Source organism: Narcine bancroftii, chromosome 8 (assembly GCF_036971445.1).
Source record: "Narcine bancroftii isolate sNarBan1 chromosome 8, sNarBan1.hap1, whole genome shotgun sequence".
Taxonomy (NCBI): Eukaryota; Metazoa; Chordata; class Chondrichthyes; order Torpediniformes; family Narcinidae; genus Narcine; species Narcine bancroftii.
Window position 1 is genome coordinate 19749207 of NC_091476.1, and position 20275 is coordinate 19769481.

Genomic DNA, 20275 nt, shown 5'->3' on the forward strand with positions numbered 1-20275 from the left:
TGGGAACAGCAAAATACTGTAAATAAGAAGACAGATCAATGTGAAAATAAATCAAGGGTATCTAAAATAGTATTGAAGGAATTTTTTTCATCAGAAATGGATGAAAATGAAATAAAGGATGTTAGAAATACTCAGGGTCAGTTCCAAGGGGGGGCATGGACCCCCCCCCTCGCGGTCATCATATGCTGTCCCCGGCCACATCACTAGCATGCATCAAGCATCACTAGCGTCTAGATTGATGCATGCTAGCAACTCTCCTCCCGCCTCCAGCCGCATCCGTCGCCATAGTGAATCATTATAATAATTAGGGGCCATTGTAAAAGTCATAAGCTCATTACTTACCTGCTATTTTGCCCTCAGATGCCAGCGATGTTCCGTGGTCTTTGGGCCTCTTCCCATGCAGCACCTCCCCACTCGCCGTAACCACCTAGACATTCTTCAATTATAGAGCCCAAGGTCCCCGCTCCAACCCGGGAGCCTGAAGTTGCCGCTCCTGCCCAGTAGGCCGACGTTGCCACTCTTGCTGGGAGAATTAGGTTCTTGCTCCTGCCACATGGTGACCTCGTTCTCCCGGCAGGAGGTTTTTGCTCCTGCAGGTGGTTCCCACTCCGTCCAGGAGAATGAGGTCACCACTCCTGCCATGTAGGCTGAGGTTCCTGCTCCTGCCTGGTAGGCCGAGGTTTTTTCTACTGTTTTTTACAGCTTTGGTACTTGGTGATTGGGGTGTTTTAAAAATGTTTGGGTTGTTGCTCGGAGCCCCTTTCAGCCAGAAAATAGGGGTCAACTTATATGGCGGATATACTATAAAACCATTAAAATGAGGCTAACATAGATGGTTGACCTATCTGCTGGTTGACATGCGCCAAAATATATGGTACCTTCTGTTCAACCATCTCAAACAAGGCCACCAACAGTTCTGGTGCTAGATTAACATTAATAGTAATTGATAAAGTACGATAAACCTCTTCCCAATACTTGGCAAGAGTCGAACAAGACAAAAACATATGAATTAATGAACAGTCCTCATTTTTACATCTGTTACAGAAAGAGCTAATATAAATACTAGCTAATTTAACTTCAGACTTATAAACTCTATGCACAACTTTGAATTGTAACAGTGAGTGACGGGCACAAAGAGAAGATGTATTAACCAATTTAAAAATAGAGTTCCAAGAATCGTCAGAAATAGAAATGTAAAGGTCCTACTCCCCTGACTTTTTAACTTTATCCGCTGACACTTGACGGGCACAAAGAGAAGATTTCAACAGAATATCATATACAATAGCTATTAACCTTTTCTGAGATGGTTGAAGATGTAAATTGTTTCTTTCAAATTCATAACAGGAACTTATGAGAATTTTGAAGACTGAGAATGGAGAAAGTCCCTAACCTTCAAATATCTCACAACATTTAAGCCACTTGGGTTTATTAGCAAGAATAGTACACCCCAGCAAAAGTTAGCTCCCATAGGATCCTCTGTCAGTTCAATGCCAAGCTACCAAACCAGCAGGACACTTGAAGATAAAGGTTCTGGTTATTTCTCCTATTAAGATTAATTATCATTGATCTTTTTTTTAATTTATAATGTACATTTCATTTTTACTTCTAGATATTTGTGTATGGGAGAAAAACATACTTTTTCAGTTTCTGCCTCACTTTTTTCATGAAGTTCCTTTGCTTCATGTGTCTTAATTACTAAAGGTTGCAAAAGAGTTTGAAATTATTTAGAATATATATTCCACATTTTAAGTTTTTAATTGATTAAAATAATGCTTTTAAATTAAATTTCTAACAAGAGATTAATTCTCTAAAACAAGCTACCTCTTCCCTTTTCCTTTTTCCAGTTCTCTTCCCTCCCTTTCCCCCTCTATTTACCTACCTCCTCCCCTTAATTACTGGTCCCCGCTCTCCCTTCTCCACCAATCACCTCCTGCCTTTGCGACCACACCTGCCCCTCCTACTCTTTTGTTCAGATGCCTGCCGACATTTTTCCATACCTTGATGAAAGGTTCAAGCCCAAACCATCAGTTATGTATTTTTACCTTTGCTATATAAAGGATACTGCTTGGCCTGCTGAGTTTCTCTAGCTTTGTGTTTTTACTACCTTGAAGTGAGATGGAGCCTGAAGTGATGGGATAGATTTTAACTTTTTGTTTGCATCAGTATTTACTCAGGAAACTGACACAGAGTCTAGGGAAGTAAGGAAAGCAAGAAATGTGGTCATGAAACCTATACATTTTAAAGAGGAGGAAGTGTTTTCTGCTTTAAAGGAAATAAGGGTGGATAAATCTGCAGGACAAGACAATATATTCCCTTGGAGCTTATGGGAGGCTAGTGTAGAAGTTGGAGGGGCTCTGGCAGAAATATTTAAAATGTCCTTTGCCACAAGTGAGTTGCTGGAGGATTGTAGCTCATATTGTTCCATTGTTTAAAAAGGCTTCCAAAGGTAACACAGGAAATGATAGGATAGCCAGGGACTGATTAGGGATAGCTTTGTGCGTGGTAGATCATGTGTAACCAATCTTATAGAGCTTTTTGAGGAGGTACCAAGAAAGTTGATGAAGGTAAGGCTGTTGATGTTTTCTGTCTACTGGAACTTTAGTAAAGCATTTGACAAGGCTCCACGTGGGAAATTAGTCAGGAAGGTTCAGATGCTCAATATTCATGGTGAGGTAGTAAACTGAGTTCAACATTGGCTCTATGGGAGAAGCCAGAAAGTGACAATGGATGATTGCTTCTCAGACTGGAGTTCTGTAACTAGTGGTGTGGCTCAGGAATCAATGCTGGGACCATTGATGTTTCCAATCTATATCAATTATCTGAATAATATTGTGATAAATTGGATCAGCAAGTTTGCAGATGACACAAAGATTGAAGGTGTAGTGTACAGTGAGAAAGGTTTTTGACTTGCAGAGGGATCTGGACCAGCTGGAAAATGAGGTGAAGACTGACAGATGGAATTTAATGCAGACAAGTGTGAAGCATTTTGGAAGGACAAACCAAGGTAGGACATACACAGTAAATTATAGAGCACTGAGGAATGCGGTAGAATAGTGTGAACTGGGAATGCACATATATTATGCCTGAAAGTGGTGTCACAGGTAGATAGGGTTGTAAAAAGAGCATTTGGGATGTTGGCCTTCAAAAATCAAAGTATTGAGTATAGGACTTGGGAGGTTATGGAAAAGTTGTATAAGATATTGGTGAGGCCAAATTTAGAGTATTGTGTTCAAATCTGGTCACCTAACTACAGGAAAGATATCAGTAAGATTGAAAGAGTGCAGAGAAGATTTACTAGGATGTTGCTGGGACTTGAGGAACTGAGTTACAGGGAAAGGTTAAACGGGTTAGGACTTTATTCCTTGGAGTGTGGAACAATGAGGAGAGATTTGATAAGAGGTTTACAAAATTATGAGGGGTAAATAGAGTAAATGCAAGTAGGCTTTTTCCACTTAAGTTAAGTGAGATATAAACTAGAGGACATGTGTTAAAGGTGAAAGGGGAAAAGTTTAGGGGTACTTCTTCACACAGAAGTAATGGGAGTATGGAACAAGCTACCAACTGAAGTGGTGAATGTGGGCACAATTTTAACACAATAAAAAATTTAGACAGGTAAATGGATGGGAAGGGCATAGAGGGCTATGGACTGGGTGCAGGTTAGTGGGTCTAGGCAATAATAGACACAGACTAGAACAACCAAAGAGCCTATTTTCAGTGCTGTAATGTTCTCTGGTTTTATGGTGAGACCTAAATTTAGAACTTCAATGTATTGTCTAGTGCCACTATACTTATTACATGCCACATTAAGTAGAGGAAATACACTTGGGAACAAGCACCATCTAGCACTCAAATAGGGATTTGTCATTGTGAAACCAGATATTGGCCTGTAAAAATATACAGATTATGAAAGGCAAGCAGTCTCTTTATGAAAGTGATCAGTAACATGGAAATCAACAGTGATAAAATATGATAGCTGGGGACAGGAACAATTAATCAAGTACAAGACCATGACAGTACCCATCATATGCAAAAGTTTAAAAATTATTAATAGATGATCTTCGCAGAGATTTTCAGTGAATTGTATATTTAAAATAAATGGATTTTTAATGCAGGCAAAATCCGTAAGTCAAGTGCAAGTTTATTTTATGACACAGTAAAAAAAAGGTTTGTTTTGCATGTTATTCAGCAAATCAACCTGTACATAAGTACTGCAACTAAAACACAGTACAGAAAGAGACCAGTTAGAACATGGCAATGCCAACGTTATTTCACTCAAGTGAAGTTCATTTAGAAGTCTGATAGAAGCTGGAAAGAAACTGTAATTCTGAAATATTAGTTGTAGGCTGTGTGAAGAATTCAGGTCATAATATTTACATTAATTGCTAATTTTTTACTTGTTCAAAGTCCCACATGTAATTGTCATGCATGCAAAATGTTACTACTTCAAAAGCATAAGTTCACTCATGTGGCATATTCACAATATTTACTGCTTTATAAGTGTATAAGAATACTCATACCATGTAGAATGACCAACATATTTAAAAATGAGGGATAGGTTGTCAAAGGAGTTTTACCCAGTTATATGTTGCACAACTGGTCTACCTAATGAAAGGAGGTACATCCATATTGTGAAATACAAGGAATGTTGTGACCATTTTTTTAAGTTTCCCTCCCAGTTTCTCGACAGCCCCATTGATTTCCAAGTCTTTTACAGCCTTAAATTTCCAGTGTATCCACAACCCTCCATTATATCCTCAGCACTCCCAATCTTTAGTCTCTTCCCAGCAAGCATAAAGCCCTGCCTCAACAGACAAACCCAACCTTGGCATGAGGGAGACCAGGTGTGAAGTAAACCATGGAAGAATGTGCACTAGATTGGGGGGAATTAGGGCTATAGATTTGAGATCAGGGGGAAGAAAACCAGGTTGATGACTCTTCATAATTCTAACAAAAAGAATTAAGAAACATAGAACCTCTTAATTTTCATCTGTAAACTCAGATTCATTCCACATCTTGCACATATTGTCCTGCTTATCATATGGTGGATAGCCTCTTAGTCCATCATAATCTGCATGGTTGCATTACCAGACACTGCTATTTTATGGTTTGGCTGACCCCCAGACTTTCTGTTGTCTTTGCATGGGACATTACTTTTCGACATGAGAATCTCTAGTTACACGTTACAAACAACATCTGCATGGTGTAATTACCTCATGTCAGCCCTATTCCACTACTGGCAAAAGGGCTTGTCAGTGCTGAACAAAGTATGGAGTCTAGATACCTTAAGCAGCAAAGCAGCTAGCTAATATAGAACCAGTATACTGGAATGTTGTCTGCTTTTTTTTCACTTTGAAATCTATTAAATTGAGATTAAATTCTTCATTGTGCAGGTATGGTTTTGTAGATCATGCATAAGGGTGGAATTTATGAAACCATTGGGTAATCTGATAGATTTATTCAACGATGTGGAATGTCCTTTGACTTCAAGTATCTTGATACTCTATTTCATTTATTATTTGGGAAAGAAATCCCAGATAATGTTGTAAGAATGAAATATTCCAGCTTTTACTGAGCCATCAACATTCTAATAAAGAATTTCTAAAAGGTAATCATTTATTTAATACTGAAACAGTTAGAATGCATTTACTGGAATGCTATGAAACACAGACAAAACTTGTACACAGTTACAAGGACACATTGCTAGCAGATTCGTTATTCTTTTCTCTTGTTTTTGTGTGAATTTATCAGTGTTAACTGGAGCTGGAAGATGATCTGATTGGCAGGTCTCAATTTCACGACTGCAATTTGTTGGTTCCTCAATGGTACTTTGCATGAGTTTTTGACCATAGATTTGGGCATCACACAGGAGCCATCCACCCTATTTTAATTAGAACAACCTCAGAAACTCTGACTTTCTCTATAAATCAGTAAAGCTGATTACCCAGTAGTTTCATGTTCTGTCCGTATCCAGGATGCATCCCTGTTTCTCTGCAACCTTATTTTAGCAACTGTTAATTAACATTCCTATTTTTATCAGAAAACTGTGAGTTATATTCCTGTAATTAGCAATTCTTAAGAATATCTGAACAAATATTTTGATGCCCCAACTCTGTTAATTATTCCATAACCACTGTATTTAGGTAACATGTTTAATATTTGGCTAAAATTTTCTGTTCCTAATCATTTCTCTTCTCAAGTTATTATCATTTCTCTCTATTGTATTTTTTTTTTGTAGCTTCTGAGAAATTTAAAAAAACCTTTAAAATCTAATCTTGTCAACAGCATCTTTTTTTGTAGCTGGAATGCAATGACATATCTGGACTTTAGAAGTATTTTTGGCAAAAAAAAGAATTTCCATTATTCCCATATCTTCATTCTAACTGTTTAATAGCAAAAAAATTCTTGAATTCACACAACAGGATATTTGTTTTTTATCACACAAATTCCCAACCTTTGCTTTCTTTACTTATATGGCAATTTCTTTAAATTGTAGTTACAGGTTTTGATCATCTTAAAATTCAATTGAAAGTTAATATTTAAATACCTACAGAAATGAATAGGTATCCCCTCTTAAATATTGTGCAATCAGCCACAATATTACAGGCACATTCCAATAGTGTATCCCCAGCATATTAGTTTTCCTTGTATACCTGCACCATTGGTTGTATGAAGAAACATACACAGGAGGGAAATTGGGCCATTTGGCACATCGACTCTGCTCTGCCATTCCATCATGGGTGATTCACTTATCCTTTTATATCTCATTCTCCTGCCTTCACCCATACCATTTGATTTTCTTCCTAATTTAGAACCTATCTACTTGTCTCTTAAATATACCCAATGACTTGGCCTCCACAGCCATCCATTATGAGTAAAGAAATTCCTCCTCATCTTGTTTATGACTTCTCAAGTTACGCCCTCTGGTCTGAAACTTCCCACTACAATAAATGTCCTATCCACATAGACTCTTTCCAGGCCTTTCAGTATTCAGGCCATGTTTAGTCTTGTGCAGACTGAAACAGCCAGTGTTGGGTCTAATTAGACTTTTTTCAGCAACTGAAATCCTGGCAGAAACCAGTTTCAACCTGGACACAATATCTTTAAGGTCATACTCAAATGAGGTGAAGCATATTTTTCAAATCCAATGGTCTTGAGGACCACCAAGCATAGACTTTGAGTCTGTACTTAACTCTGTTGGAATCAGGGTACAAAACCTGGCATAGAAGTCCCCTGCAGATAGTTCACATGCCCAATGGTGGCATTGGTTAATGGTGGTATTTGCAATTATTAGGAGAAGAAATTAAGTGGGAAGAAGTTAACTACAGCCCTTATGCTTATTGCCTGAATGATTAGAAAAGGCTGATTCTCCAATTGATGGTTTTAAATCAATTCGGGAATATTGTTTTCCTCTGAGCCTTTATCTGAACCAGATCTTAAGTCAGTAATTTACACGTGTTTAAGAAAAAAAGGGCAAGAATTGAAGAGAGGCTGAACAGGAAAGAAGGGTAATGGTGGGGGAAAGGATAAAGATGGGACCGAGGATGATGAAATGGATGATAGGGCTGAGATAGGATCATGATGGCTAGAAGGATCTGAATGTAGGAAGAGTCTGGATTTAGTTGTGACTGGTGTGACAGAGTATATAGATATGCTTTTGGGAGATAAAGTGGGAAAGGTTTGTTAGAGTAGGTCACATACAAATACTTTAAAACAGATCTTATTTGAAATACTGGAGCTCTGCTAATGCTAGACGTATCGGCTTCACAGCCTTTGCAAGAGCTTTGGAGAATGCCCAAGAGCCTTCACTAATGGATTGCTGTTTACAAAAAGGCAACAGATGAAAGATCTTGTTGGAGCCACAGATTATTTGGAGTTGTTCTAAGAGGGTCATGTGGTTTTGCAAGCAGAGAGAGTCAAACAGGCTTTCTCTCAGAGAGAGAGAGAGGGGGGGGACACAGGGATCAGTTCTACAGTGTTACAACTAGCAATAGCAGCTGGGACTGGAACAGGTCAAGCTGGCAAGCTTGTGGAAAACCCCATTTGGAAGATAGGTTGTGAGTTCTAATTCAGCCTGGTCATAGCCCTTGTGGTTCATGCAAGTGGAGAGGACTGGCTGACTAATGTTTCACTTGGAATAAGAGACACAAGAAGGAACTCTGTGGTAACCTGAAAGAAATAGGTTATCATCTGGAGAACCCTGAGGGGGCATGTTACGTCAGCAAGACACTGGAGTGGCTGATTAAAAAGGAACCACAAATCTCTCTCTGAAAACCAACAAGAACCTTCCTGAGTGGTAACCTTTCAAGCACCAAAGCCTGATGAACTTTATAAATGTTAAATTCTGTGCACAGTATAAGAATTGCCTGCAACCAGTGAGCTTAGAGAAATGAGAAGTGAGATTGGACTGTGAACCAAATAACATTTCTGAACTTACACACACGATACATACACGTGCACTTAGAATTAGAAGGGGGTTAAGTTAAATTAGTTAAGTAAATCGTGATAAGTTAAAGTGTGATTCTGTTTTCATGTTTAAAGATAATTAAAAATAACTTTTGTTTAAGTAACCATTTTTCTTGGTGAATATCTATTACTGTTGGGTTTATGGGTCTTCTGGGCTCATAACACTGGAACCTTCCTTTATCTCTGAGGCATCTATATAAAAATATCTTCAGTGCTAAAAATGAAAGGATTTTGTCAGTTCAGATAGTTCTTTCCTTTTTGTGCATGGATAAAGTAACTTTTGTATTGATTTGAATGATTTTTATGCATAGACTTACTTACATTTTTATGAGTGGACTGTAATTTCTGTGTTGTATGGTATGTTCAACATATTGAGATTTTATTATGAATAATTGTATTTAATTCATCTTTTGGGATGTGGGAAATCCAAACAAGGCCATCTCCAAATGCTCTGGGGAAGGTGGTGATGAGCCACCTTCTTGAACCTTTACAGTGTTAAGTACAATGTTCCAGGATTTGAACCCAGAGTCAATGAAGAAACAGCAATAGTTTACTGAGTCAGGGTGGTGTATAACATGGAAGGTAACATGCTGTTGGTGGTGTTCCCATGCACCTACAGCCCTTCTCCTTGGTTGGAAAGGTTAAAACTTTCTGGGATGCTCTTTTGAAGTAGATTGGATGAATAACTACAATGCATTTTGTGAATGACACTCATTTCAGACATTTTATGTTGACTCCAGGAGAGGGATGGGAATTATAGGTGTGGTATATAACAATGGCAGTGCTTCTGAGTGTTAAGGGTAAAATGGAAATTGTTATTGCCTGATGTATTCGTGATGTGAATGTTAGTTTCCTCCAATAAGGCAATACATGAATATGATCTGGATCTTGCTGCCTAGGGGCATAGACTGCAAATGGAACAGAAAGTCTTGCAATCACCAACAAGCATCCCCATTTCTGAACTTAAAAGAGAAGGAAGTCTATGATGGTTAAGATTAGAACATTGCCTTCAGGTACTCTTGCACTAATCTTGTAACTGGGGAATGATTGACCTCCAGCAATCAGTTCCACCTACATTTGTGCGAGATGTCATCATCTATTGGAGTGTTTTAAACTTGACATTTGTTGACTTCTAGTATACCAGGAGCTGCCTGATGCCATTGGTCAACTGCTGCCTTGATATCAAGGCAGACAATCTTACTTCTGGAATGCAGTTGTATGGTCCATGTTGGGACCAAGTTGTTGATGAGGTTTGGAGCTAAGTGCCCCTGTTTAAATCCGCACTGAGCTCAATGAGCAGGTGGTTGTACATAGGTCTGTCAATGACGGCTTCCAAATCTTTGTTGAGAATTGAGAGCAGATTAATTGGGAAGTAATTCACCAAATTGAATTTGTCCTGCTTTTGGTGAACTGGAGAGACCTAGGCAATTTTCCATCTTGTTCCATCATGCTACAGTTGAAACTGCATTGAGACAATTTGGGTAGACCTGCATCAAGTTTTAAAACACAAGTCTTCAGTACTAAAGTTAGTATGTTGTGTACTTCCATAGATTTTACTTTGTTCATTGCTGGGAGCCATATCGTAATATCATATGGAGTGAATCAAACTGGCTCTGGCATTTCTGTTTGAGTGTGGTTGTGAATCCTCCATCACTCATCTGGGCTTCTCTATCATTGGGATAGGAATGCTTTTGTACCTCAGCCTCCTGTTAACCATTTAAATATATACCTCCTTTGGTGATAAGATGTAACAGGTCTGCAGAACTCTGATCTGTTCAATTAGTTGTGGGATCACTTAGATCCATTGTGCACATTCTGTGTTCAATGTTCATCATGTAGGTGGCCCTTTATCGTATTTATACAAATTGGCACTTCATTTCAAGATATGCCAATAATTGCTCACAGCATGACCTTCTGCACTTCTCATTGAACAGAACTGATCCTTTGATTTGGTAGCAATGGTAGATTGAGAGACAAGATGGGCCGTGACATTTTATGTGATGATGGTATGCATGCTACTGCTGGTCAATAAGGCCCCATCAGTACCCATTGTTGAGCAGCTATATCTGTTCTGATTCAGTTCAATTTAGAATGATGGAAGGTGTCCATGATGTGAAGGCAGAACTTTGTTTCCATGTGGTCAGTTCTACGAATTCTAACAAATCTCCCACCCAGAGTATATTTCTGTATCCTTGACACTTTTAGTGTTCTCAGATGTGAAGAATTCCATAGAATTATGTGAAAAAGAACCCTCATGTCACTATTTTAAATGGATGACCCCATTATTTTAAAACTGCCCAATTTTAGAAACACCACCTGAGAAAATACCTTCTCAGCAGCCAGCCAATCAATTCTTATTTTTCACTCTTCTAAAATCCCACAAGCTTAAGCTGTTTATCCTTTCACATCAACTCCTTTATTCCAGAAATCAACTGATGAGTCTTCTCTGCACTGTCTCCAATACAAGTCTATGCTTCCTTAAATATGGAGATCAAAGCTGTGCTCAATACTCCAGGTTCAGACTACCAGAACCCTGTAAAGGCACATGAAAACTTCTGGACTTGTGTACTCTGTAGACTTTCCAGTGGTTAGACCTATGCATTGTAGGGTTGGGGGAGTATGCATTTGTAGAAAATACACTGTATTGTGATTTTCTGTAAGGCCAAACCCATCTCATCTTTCTAGCGCCAAGAAAGTCAAGTAAAAAATATACCTTTTTTGTGTTGATTTATTTTTCTCACACTTATATTCCATGAGAGTAAATTTTGTTCCTTACCTCACATTTTTGGGTAGTGATTTCTGAATTCTGTAAGGATGAAATCTGTAATCTGAATGACAATAAATTGGCATTCAGCTGCATTTGTTGTACTTGCACACTAATATTATTGTTTTTCATGTGCTACGTCTCAAACTAGCAACAACAGAAGATGCAATTCAAAAAGGTTACTCTATATTTATTAATGACTAATAAGAATTTAATGTCTTAACACAATTAACCCCACTATAAGTAGTAAATATACAGATATCATATATTTATAAACAGCGTGTATGTAAAAAAACCTAGACCATTATAGTCTGTGCCCAATATTCAAAAGAGAATAATCCCCCAATACACCAGATCAGAAAGTCGTCAGTCCAAAAAACACAATCCACAGAATTCAATCTCAAAGTTCTCTAATTCATTTCTCTAGCTGATAACAAAGGACGTTGTTTTGAACGTTGCAGTAAACTTACAAATCCTCACTTATAAGGCATATGCATCTCACACAATTCTCCAGCTGCCCTCTGCCACTCCAACTGCTGTTCCAATTGCTATTCTGCCACTCTCCACTTCACAGCTGGATTCTCCCTTTGTTCGTGAAAGTTCCAAGCAATGGGCGAGTTATCCACTTTATTGTCATTCAGGATACAGAATTCATCCATACAGAATTCAGAAGTTCCAGAGTTCTTAGCAGAAATCCATCCTTTTGAATGACAATCCATAATCCAAAAGGTCAGTCTATAACACATGTGCCACCATTCCAGATCCTTTTTTAGTCTCATTGTATTTAAATAACAATTTGTTTTATAGTCCTTCCATCTGCCAATTTGGTAACTTTTTTTGGGGTTTGTGTTTGGTTTTGTGTTAAAATGACTTCAGAACACTGAACTTGGTCACTTTATCCCTGCCCATTCTTATAATATCAAACAGTTGGCATCCTAGTACTCTTCTCTGTTGCACCCTACTGGTTAGTGATTGCCAGATGAAGCATGACCCAACTCTCTGTTTCTGCTAATTAACCAATTTTCTGTCCATGCCATTACACAGGTAGCTCCCACACTATGTCGGTATTGTACTTTTCCATAGCCTCAACAACTCCAAATGCATGAAGAATTCAAGGCAAAGAAAAGACGCAGAACTTCAATGAGAGTGAAATTTTTTTTCTTCCACATCTTAGATTTTTTGGCAGTGATTTGTGAAAGCCATGTACACAAATTTCCAAGACCTGAACTGCTGTTACATTGGGTCACCTCTATTACCCCTCAGCTTGTGGCTCTTATCTTGTTCAATACTCTTTTACATGGTACTGTGAAAATGCCAACACAGGTTTCCCTCATCCATCCTGTGTTCTACTTCTCCAGAGAACTCTAGCAGATCTATCAATCATGATCATTCACATTAATATTTTTATTTCTTTTCAATGACACCTGCATTTCTGTTTCTTTTAATGGTTTCTTACGACATAAGAAGGTGTTAGATTAAAAACTGAAAAGGTTTTCAGATCGTGTTGCTTTCATTCGTTAAATCGATTTGATTCAATTATATCGACCACCACCGTCAATCTCCAGTTTAGCAAAGGAAAATTTAATAATACGAATGGCTAAGCTTTAAGAATACTGCAAAATTCATTGCACATTCTTCAGGTGTCATTGGGACAAACTGAGTTTGGTCTCAGATCACTCAGTGACTCCAGGAATTAAAGCTTCATCATTTGGATACACCTGCAAACAACCAGGGGCGCCAACAAATGAAAATCCATTTGCCTTTATTCTTGCAAGTTAAACTGGGTGGGAGCATTAGAGGTGGAATTCATGATAAAACCTCTAGAAATACTACTTATTTTATGGGTCTGATGCCAATATATTACCTCCCAGCCCGTGGACTCATTGTTGTTCAGTACACTTTAATATACTGGAAATCCAAATCCAGCTATCCATTATTTTGGTTATTGTGATGTTTCTTTTATTGCAATAAAGGAACTTTGATTCTTTTAAAACAACTATACGTTATTAGCTATAAAACTAATTCATGACCGTATGGAGGCATCTATCTTGAATCCAACTGAAGCTGCCACAAACTAGTCTCCAACTCCCTCTAGTAGTCAGGAGTATCACTGGCACTCTATAACTACATCCCTTTCCTTGAGATATTTAATTTAACACTAATACAATATTCATTTCAATTTAAATTTCAACACAAAGGTAAACACAACATCAGCATCACACACTTTTTAAGTGTGCAGTTCTTTTTCTTTTAGAGATTCAGTCTGTCAGGTACTTTGATATGTGGATCTTCTTAACACATGTGCTTGTATCGGCTCTGCTGGTCCACTACTGTCTAACACTGGCGGTGTTTCCTCTGTGGCTGTGCAGGCTGGATCTTCTGCATTTGAATGTTCCTGCAGTGTCTCTTGTGTTTTCAGCAGACTCTTTCAATTCCTTCTCAATATTTGACCATCCTCTATTCTGACAGTGTAGGATCTGGGATTTACTTCCTCCAGACAGGAGCCTTTTTGTCCCAAGTGTTAGAATCTCTGAGTCTCACTGTGTCATGTTGTGCCAGTGGCCCTAAGCTTCTTGATGACTTGCCAGGCTTTGATTTTTTTGTCTCCATTGCAGACACTTTTGTTTCCATTCGACATCTCTGAAATCTCTGTTCTTTTTTGGGTCTACAGAGAAGGGAAGTGTTGTGCATAGTCTTCGTCCCATCAGAAGCTCAGCAAGTAGTGAAGCTCTGTAACTCAATAGAGCTAGATACAGATCCAAGCCTCTGTCTTGTTCTTTCTTGAGCAACTGTTTAACATGTGAACTCCTTTCTCTCTTTTACTGTTTGGATGTAGAGGACTTGAAGTCCATGTTAAAAAATCATACTCTCTGAAAAATTCTGAAATTCTCTAAAGCTGTAGCATGGACAATTTGAGGAATTCCATGTCTTGTAAAGATCAATTTCATATATTTGATCATGCAAGCAGCAGACATATTAGGAAGCTGCACAATCTCTGGAGAGTTCAATAGATAATCAATAACCAACAAGTAATTATATCCATCCATGTGGAAAAGATCAGTCCCAACTTTCTGCCATGGTTCTACTGGTACATCACATGATCATGGATTCCTTTGCCTGCTTTGCGTGATGTTTCAAACAGGTCTCACAGCTTGAAACCATCCTGTCAATGTCAGCATTTATCCCTGGCCAATAAACAGCAGTTCTGACCCTCCTCTTGCATTTTGCCATTTCAAGGTGCCCCTCATGCACCCTTTCCAGCATCTCTTGTTGCAGTGATTGAGGAATGATAATTCTGCTCTGTTTGAGTAGAAGCCCATTGACAACACTCAGCTCAGCTCTGATGTTGTGGTGTGGCTGATGTTCACTTCCAGGCCATTCTTCATTCAGATTTTTGATGACTTTCTGTAGAACTGTTTCTTTTCTGTTCCAGCTGTGATCCGCTTGAATTTCATGTCAGATAAGAGAAGAGATTCAGTGATCAAATTCATGTGGCGACTCACATCTGTTTCTGTGGAACTCTCATTGTGTGCTTCACTCTGTGTCGTTGCCCTGGATAACACATCAGCTAACACATAAGTTTCCCTGGTGTGAACATCCTCTTGACTAGGCTTAAGTTTTCACATGGTTTGTCACCCAGCAGTGATTCATGTCCATCTTTGACTATTGTGAACCTGAGCAGGTTTTCTTTATCTTTAACTTTCACCTTGAGTTTACATGTACCTTTCATGTCGATGCCTTGTCCATTTTAGGCTTTAAGCTGTACAAAATTTACATGGATGTATGGCTTTATCTTCATTGCCCTAATGTCACGCTCACAGATCAAATTGATTTTTGCCCCTGTATCCAGCTGGAAAGGAATATTTGTTTAATTAGTACTAATGACATGATCCACTTGTCCTGCTCATCTCTGTTCACACTTGGCTGTACAGTGTCTGTTGGTTTATAATCTTCCTGCACTACCATGCCAACGAAAAGTGTATCACTGAGAGCAGTTTGTTCACCTTTGGAAAAACATTGCTTTGCGTAGTGATTCTGCCCTTTGCACTTATTACAGACTTTTTCATGGGCGGGGCATTATTTTTGTGCATGCTGAGTGCCACATCATTTGCATTTGAATGTCTCTCCATCTTTTTGTTGACTTCCTATTATCTCGTATTTTGTTTATGTGTGTGGACACACAATGTGGCAATGGCTATGCCTTCATTTTCACTAGCTTATTGCTAAATTGATGGAGCGTGAGGCCTGGTCCGTCATGGTTTGTCACTGATTCTGGAAACAGGAAAAAGAAAAGATTATTTTCAATGTTTATGTCATTGCTTGGAATAAGAAGGAATGTACCCTGCCTCCACATTCCTTGTAATTGCTTCAATGGGCCTCCTAGATTTTACCTGCAGGCTACTTTGAGCAACTCATATGAACTGATATTCTTCCATGTCATCAGAATGTTTATTCAAATTAAATAGTTTTTCAGCTACTTTTTAAACCTTTGAGATTTTAATTTAATAACTATGCCAATTTCATTACATACCAATTTAGCAATAAGACCACAGCTAAGTACCATGAATGATAACTAAATTCATCAGATTTAGTGAGCAAACTGCCAGTGAAGGCTCAACAAGAGATCACTGAACTTTTTCACATACTGCAGAGTTCACTGGCATTGCATATCTTCACAGCTCCAGCTAAGGTAAGCTTAGCCTCTTATAGCAGCCTCTCTCTCACTTTCTTATCAATAATTCCAAACACAATTTGATCTCTGATCAGTGAAATCTTGCATCGGTCCAAAATTGCATGTTCTTGCTTTTAATTTCAAGTTCATTTTTTAAAAAACTGCCAGTGAAGGCTCAACAAGAGACAACAGTGTCCACAAAATTATTAATGAGACTTAGGAACAAATTTCAACTAGCCTTAGGTGTTCTGACTCAGCTGTATTCTATTTGCCCACTGATAGTGGTCATGGGCCAAAACAAATTTTCATCTCATGGTAACTGATCTCAATTAATGCCCACAGCTTCATAATTTCAAATTTGTATGATAAAATATGTATCATTAATTCTGTAAATTGTTTACTCATTATCCCTACTTTTATATGATCTTCACACCTTACAAGAATATGTGCTTTTCATTTGTTTTGGAAAAATGGATATAAATCTTGCAGAAGCCTTCAATGTAGCTTGATAATTGCACTGACATGTTAATTCCACTTCAATGCATACAATTGATAGGTGCCAAAACATCTAATAGAAATCCCTTGATTTGTTAAGGTATTAGAATGATACATAACTCCTCCTTGAATATACCTTATGATTTAGCTTGAATTCCCTTCTGTGATAAAGAATTCCCCAAGTCCACCACTCCCTCAAAGAAATGTATTCCTCTCTCATGCTAAATGGCTTATCCCATTTCCATAAGTTGTGACCCCAAGTTCTAGATTTCCCACTATCAGGAGTATCTTTCCTGCATCTACTCTGTCGAGTCCAGTCAAAAATATATTTGTTTCAATTAGGTCCTTTCTCATCCTTCCAGAGTCAGTCCAGATGTCCCAATCTCACCTCATGCCACCTGAGGAATCAGTCTGGTGAATCCATGCCACATAAATTATACCTCATGGATCCATTGACTAGTACCTGGTACTATCAGGTGTTGATGAATCTTCACATGCATTATATGTTACTTTGATTGTGTTTAATTTTGACAGGATTAGACCAATATCTCAACAATAATACTGATTAACAAATTGGAATATTTTCTATATCTAATCACAAATGTTTTCCTTCTTCCTTTAGTGATCCCAACAAGCCAGTACCACAGGACACTAAATTCATCCACACAAAGGCAAATCGTTTTGAAGAAGTGGCCTGGTCCAAGTATAACCCACGGGATCAGCTTTACCTCCACATTGGTCTGAAGCCACGAGTGCGGGAACACTACCGTGCTACCAAGGTGGCCTTTTGGAAGCACTTGGTCCCTCATCTGTACAACCTGCACGACATGTTCCAGTACACCTCCACCACCACCAAGGTGCCTCAGCCCAACACCACTCCAATCTCTTATGCGACCAGGCGTCCCAATGGCAAGACATGGCCCTTCACCACCAAGCGGCCAGGCTCCAGTTTGAGTCCAGTTTTCAACTCCAATGAACAACAGAAGGAGAACTGGGATTCAGAGCAAGACAATGGATCATTGCTGATTGAAAACCCCCGGGACTACTCCACTGAACTAAGTGTCACCATTGCAGTGGGAGCCTCACTACTTTTCCTCAATGTTCTAGCCTTTGCTGCTCTATACTATCGCAAGGATAAACGTCACAATGACCCGCACCAGCAACCTAGCCCACAGCGCAATACCAACAATGACATACCACATACGCAGGAAGAAGAGATTATGTCGCTGCAAGTGAATCAAACCCACCATGAGTGTGAGAATATACAGGCTCCGGAGTCCATGCGTCTTCCTTCACTTCCAGACTACACCCTGACTCTTCGCCGCTCACCTGATGATATCCCCCTCATGACCCCTAACACTATCACCATGATCCCCAATTCCTTGGTGGGCATGCAGTCCTTGCACCCTTACAACACCTTTGCTGCTGGTTTTAACAGCACAGGGTTGCCTCATTCACATTCCACCACTCGGGTATAGTCCTGGACAGTCATCTTCCAGGAGGCAGGAGTGAATGAGCCGCCGGGTAGAGGCCCCTTCCCACATAGACTACAACGGCCTATTGGATTTTAACAACTGTCTGATTAACATGTGCACTGCACCATCCTTACAAGAAGGCTATCTCCCTGGGAACTTCAAAAGACATACATTCACACCGGGCCTTCTTGTTTGAACAAACAATCTGACATTTTATAAAATAATCAAATTAAGAAAAAGTTTCAAAAAAATACAAAAACAGGGGAAAGTGAAAGTGCTTTTGTTACCAGTGTGGGAAAGCAGTGACAGGCATCTGCCCACCTTTATCTCATTGTTCACATGCCTTAGCCACACAGATTGCTATGTTCCATGTATTTTTTAATCACTTTTAGAGCAGCTTATAATATTCTAGCACCAAGGGGATTGAAGAAAATGTGCACACACAAAGACTGTAAAATTTCACCCTAATTCTCCACTGGGGTGGGGGTGGGGGGGGGGAATTCTCCCAATTGACTGTCATAACTCTGGTGGAAAAGCATAAAAACACTGGATAGTTGCAGCAATTGACCGGGAGAGGCTCCTGGAATCCAGTGTGCTTTGTTCTTCATGAAATATTCAGCACTGTCGAAGGCAGAGGGGGAGATCATCTCCTCAGTTTTGGTTATTGTTTTGAGTTAATTTCTTTCTCCTCGGATAGCTCTAGAGACAGTTAACTCTGAAGTGGATCTGGATCCACTTCACTTCTGGACCTGCACTTGCCTGCAATGAATGCCCTGGCCACTTAATGGCTAAGAAATGGGAAGGAGTGCCAAAGTGAAGAGTGCAACACTTTTAACACTAGAAGCTGCCAGTGAAACTGTTCTTTTACCACCATTGCATTTAACCTGACAACCAAGGAAGCATTTTTGCCCACCTGCTAGTTTCCCTTCCACTTGCCTTCATGGTAATGATGAGCTGAAACTCACTTTGTATTTTTGTGGCTTGACAAAAATCTAACAAACTTTTTACAGACCAGTTTAATTTTCTTTGGGCTGCGTGAAAAATCTTCAAGTAAAATAAATAATGCAGCTTTAGATAGTGTGCACCCTTATTTTTTTTATATATATACACAGTTAATTGTGACACATGCCAAATTAGAACCAGCAACATTTCTTGATGGTGGATGGGGGTGGTGGGAGGGAAGGGAATTGTTTTTAACTGTATCTGTTTTGTATTTTGGTATAAGCAATCTGTCGCTGTATGTTAATTCGTGTAAAACTAGATTGCAATTGAGAAGGTGCCAAGGGATTTAGTGCCATAGACATGCCCGGTATTCTGACACTTTTCAGAAAGATTCAAACTTCAGTCCACATGCTTGATCCAGGCTAGTGAGGGACCATGCTGTCATTGGAATGTTGTCTTCACCTCCACATCAAACTCCTCTCAAATATAGCCAGATTTCAATCAAGTCTAAGATTAAACATTTTAAAATCCCTTGGGAATTTCAAATGGAATAATTATATTATTTCAAACCTCCACCATACCAAGTTGTCACATTGTGTTCCTGGCCCAAGATTTTTAATGAATTTGGAGCCCAGTTTATATTTAGCAGGACTGAAATGAACATTTTCAGGGGACAAAATTGGTCCTTATTGCACCAGTTTTGTGAATGGAGAAGCAGGTGTGAAAATACTCTTTTCTGACTGCAATCTCCAGCATTCCTAGGATCCCTAACAAATGTTGGACCACATTTTGAATGAAATGAATTCCCTAGCATCCTTGGTAACTGCATTAAGCATCTTTCATATGGATGTCTGCAAAATTGGAACACAATGAGTGGTGCCAGTAGCTTTTTCTCTGCAAACTGCACCAGTCACTGAACTGGAATAGCAGCTGCCACCAAAAATATTTTATATTTTTTAAAGTTTGCAGAAGTAATTAACTTTGATTCACACCACTGACTGTTGAGGTCAACTCTTTCCCATTTCTCTCACCAACAAAAAAAAGTGATTTATGTTAATGAATGAGCTCCCTTTGAAGGCACAGAAGGTAAAATGGGGAATCCATTAGCTGTACGTTGTCAATGGGCAACCTCCAATTTCTCCTCCATAGCACCTTTCAGTGTTTCCTAAACCAGCCTGAAGGGAAAGAAGTAAACAATCATAAATTTGAACCCAATTATAAGGAACAGCAGATACATTTCTCTCATCTCCTGCAGAGATGATATTTGGCTTGTTCCTCACTTTTTGCTCCAAACTTTGAAAGCCAGAAAATTTAGATGATAACACACTGAAACTATGAACTCAGCTAATCCTCAAAACAAATAATTATTGAAAAATGTGTGTTCAATGCCAATAGTTATCATAAATATTGAGTGATGCACAAATGAAACACATTTCACATTGCCCACATGAAGAAGGTATCAAC

General features: G+C 38.9%; 1 protein-coding gene across 4 annotated transcripts in view; it reads left to right on the plus strand.

Moving 5' to 3' along the window:
- The window catches only part of nlgn3a (neuroligin 3a), a 401317-nt gene extending 382297 nt beyond the window's left edge, over nucleotides 1–19020 (plus strand). For all 4 annotated transcript variants that reach the window (XM_069893055.1, XM_069893052.1, XM_069893054.1 and 1 more), the window contains one exon: nucleotides 17017–19020. In XM_069893055.1, coding sequence (XP_069749156.1) covers nucleotides 17017–17872 — 856 coding nt within the window. In that variant the 3' untranslated portion in view covers nucleotides 17873–19020. The remainder of the gene's footprint in view (nucleotides 1–17016) is intronic.
- The last annotated feature ends 1255 nt before the right edge of the window (nucleotides 19021–20275 follow it).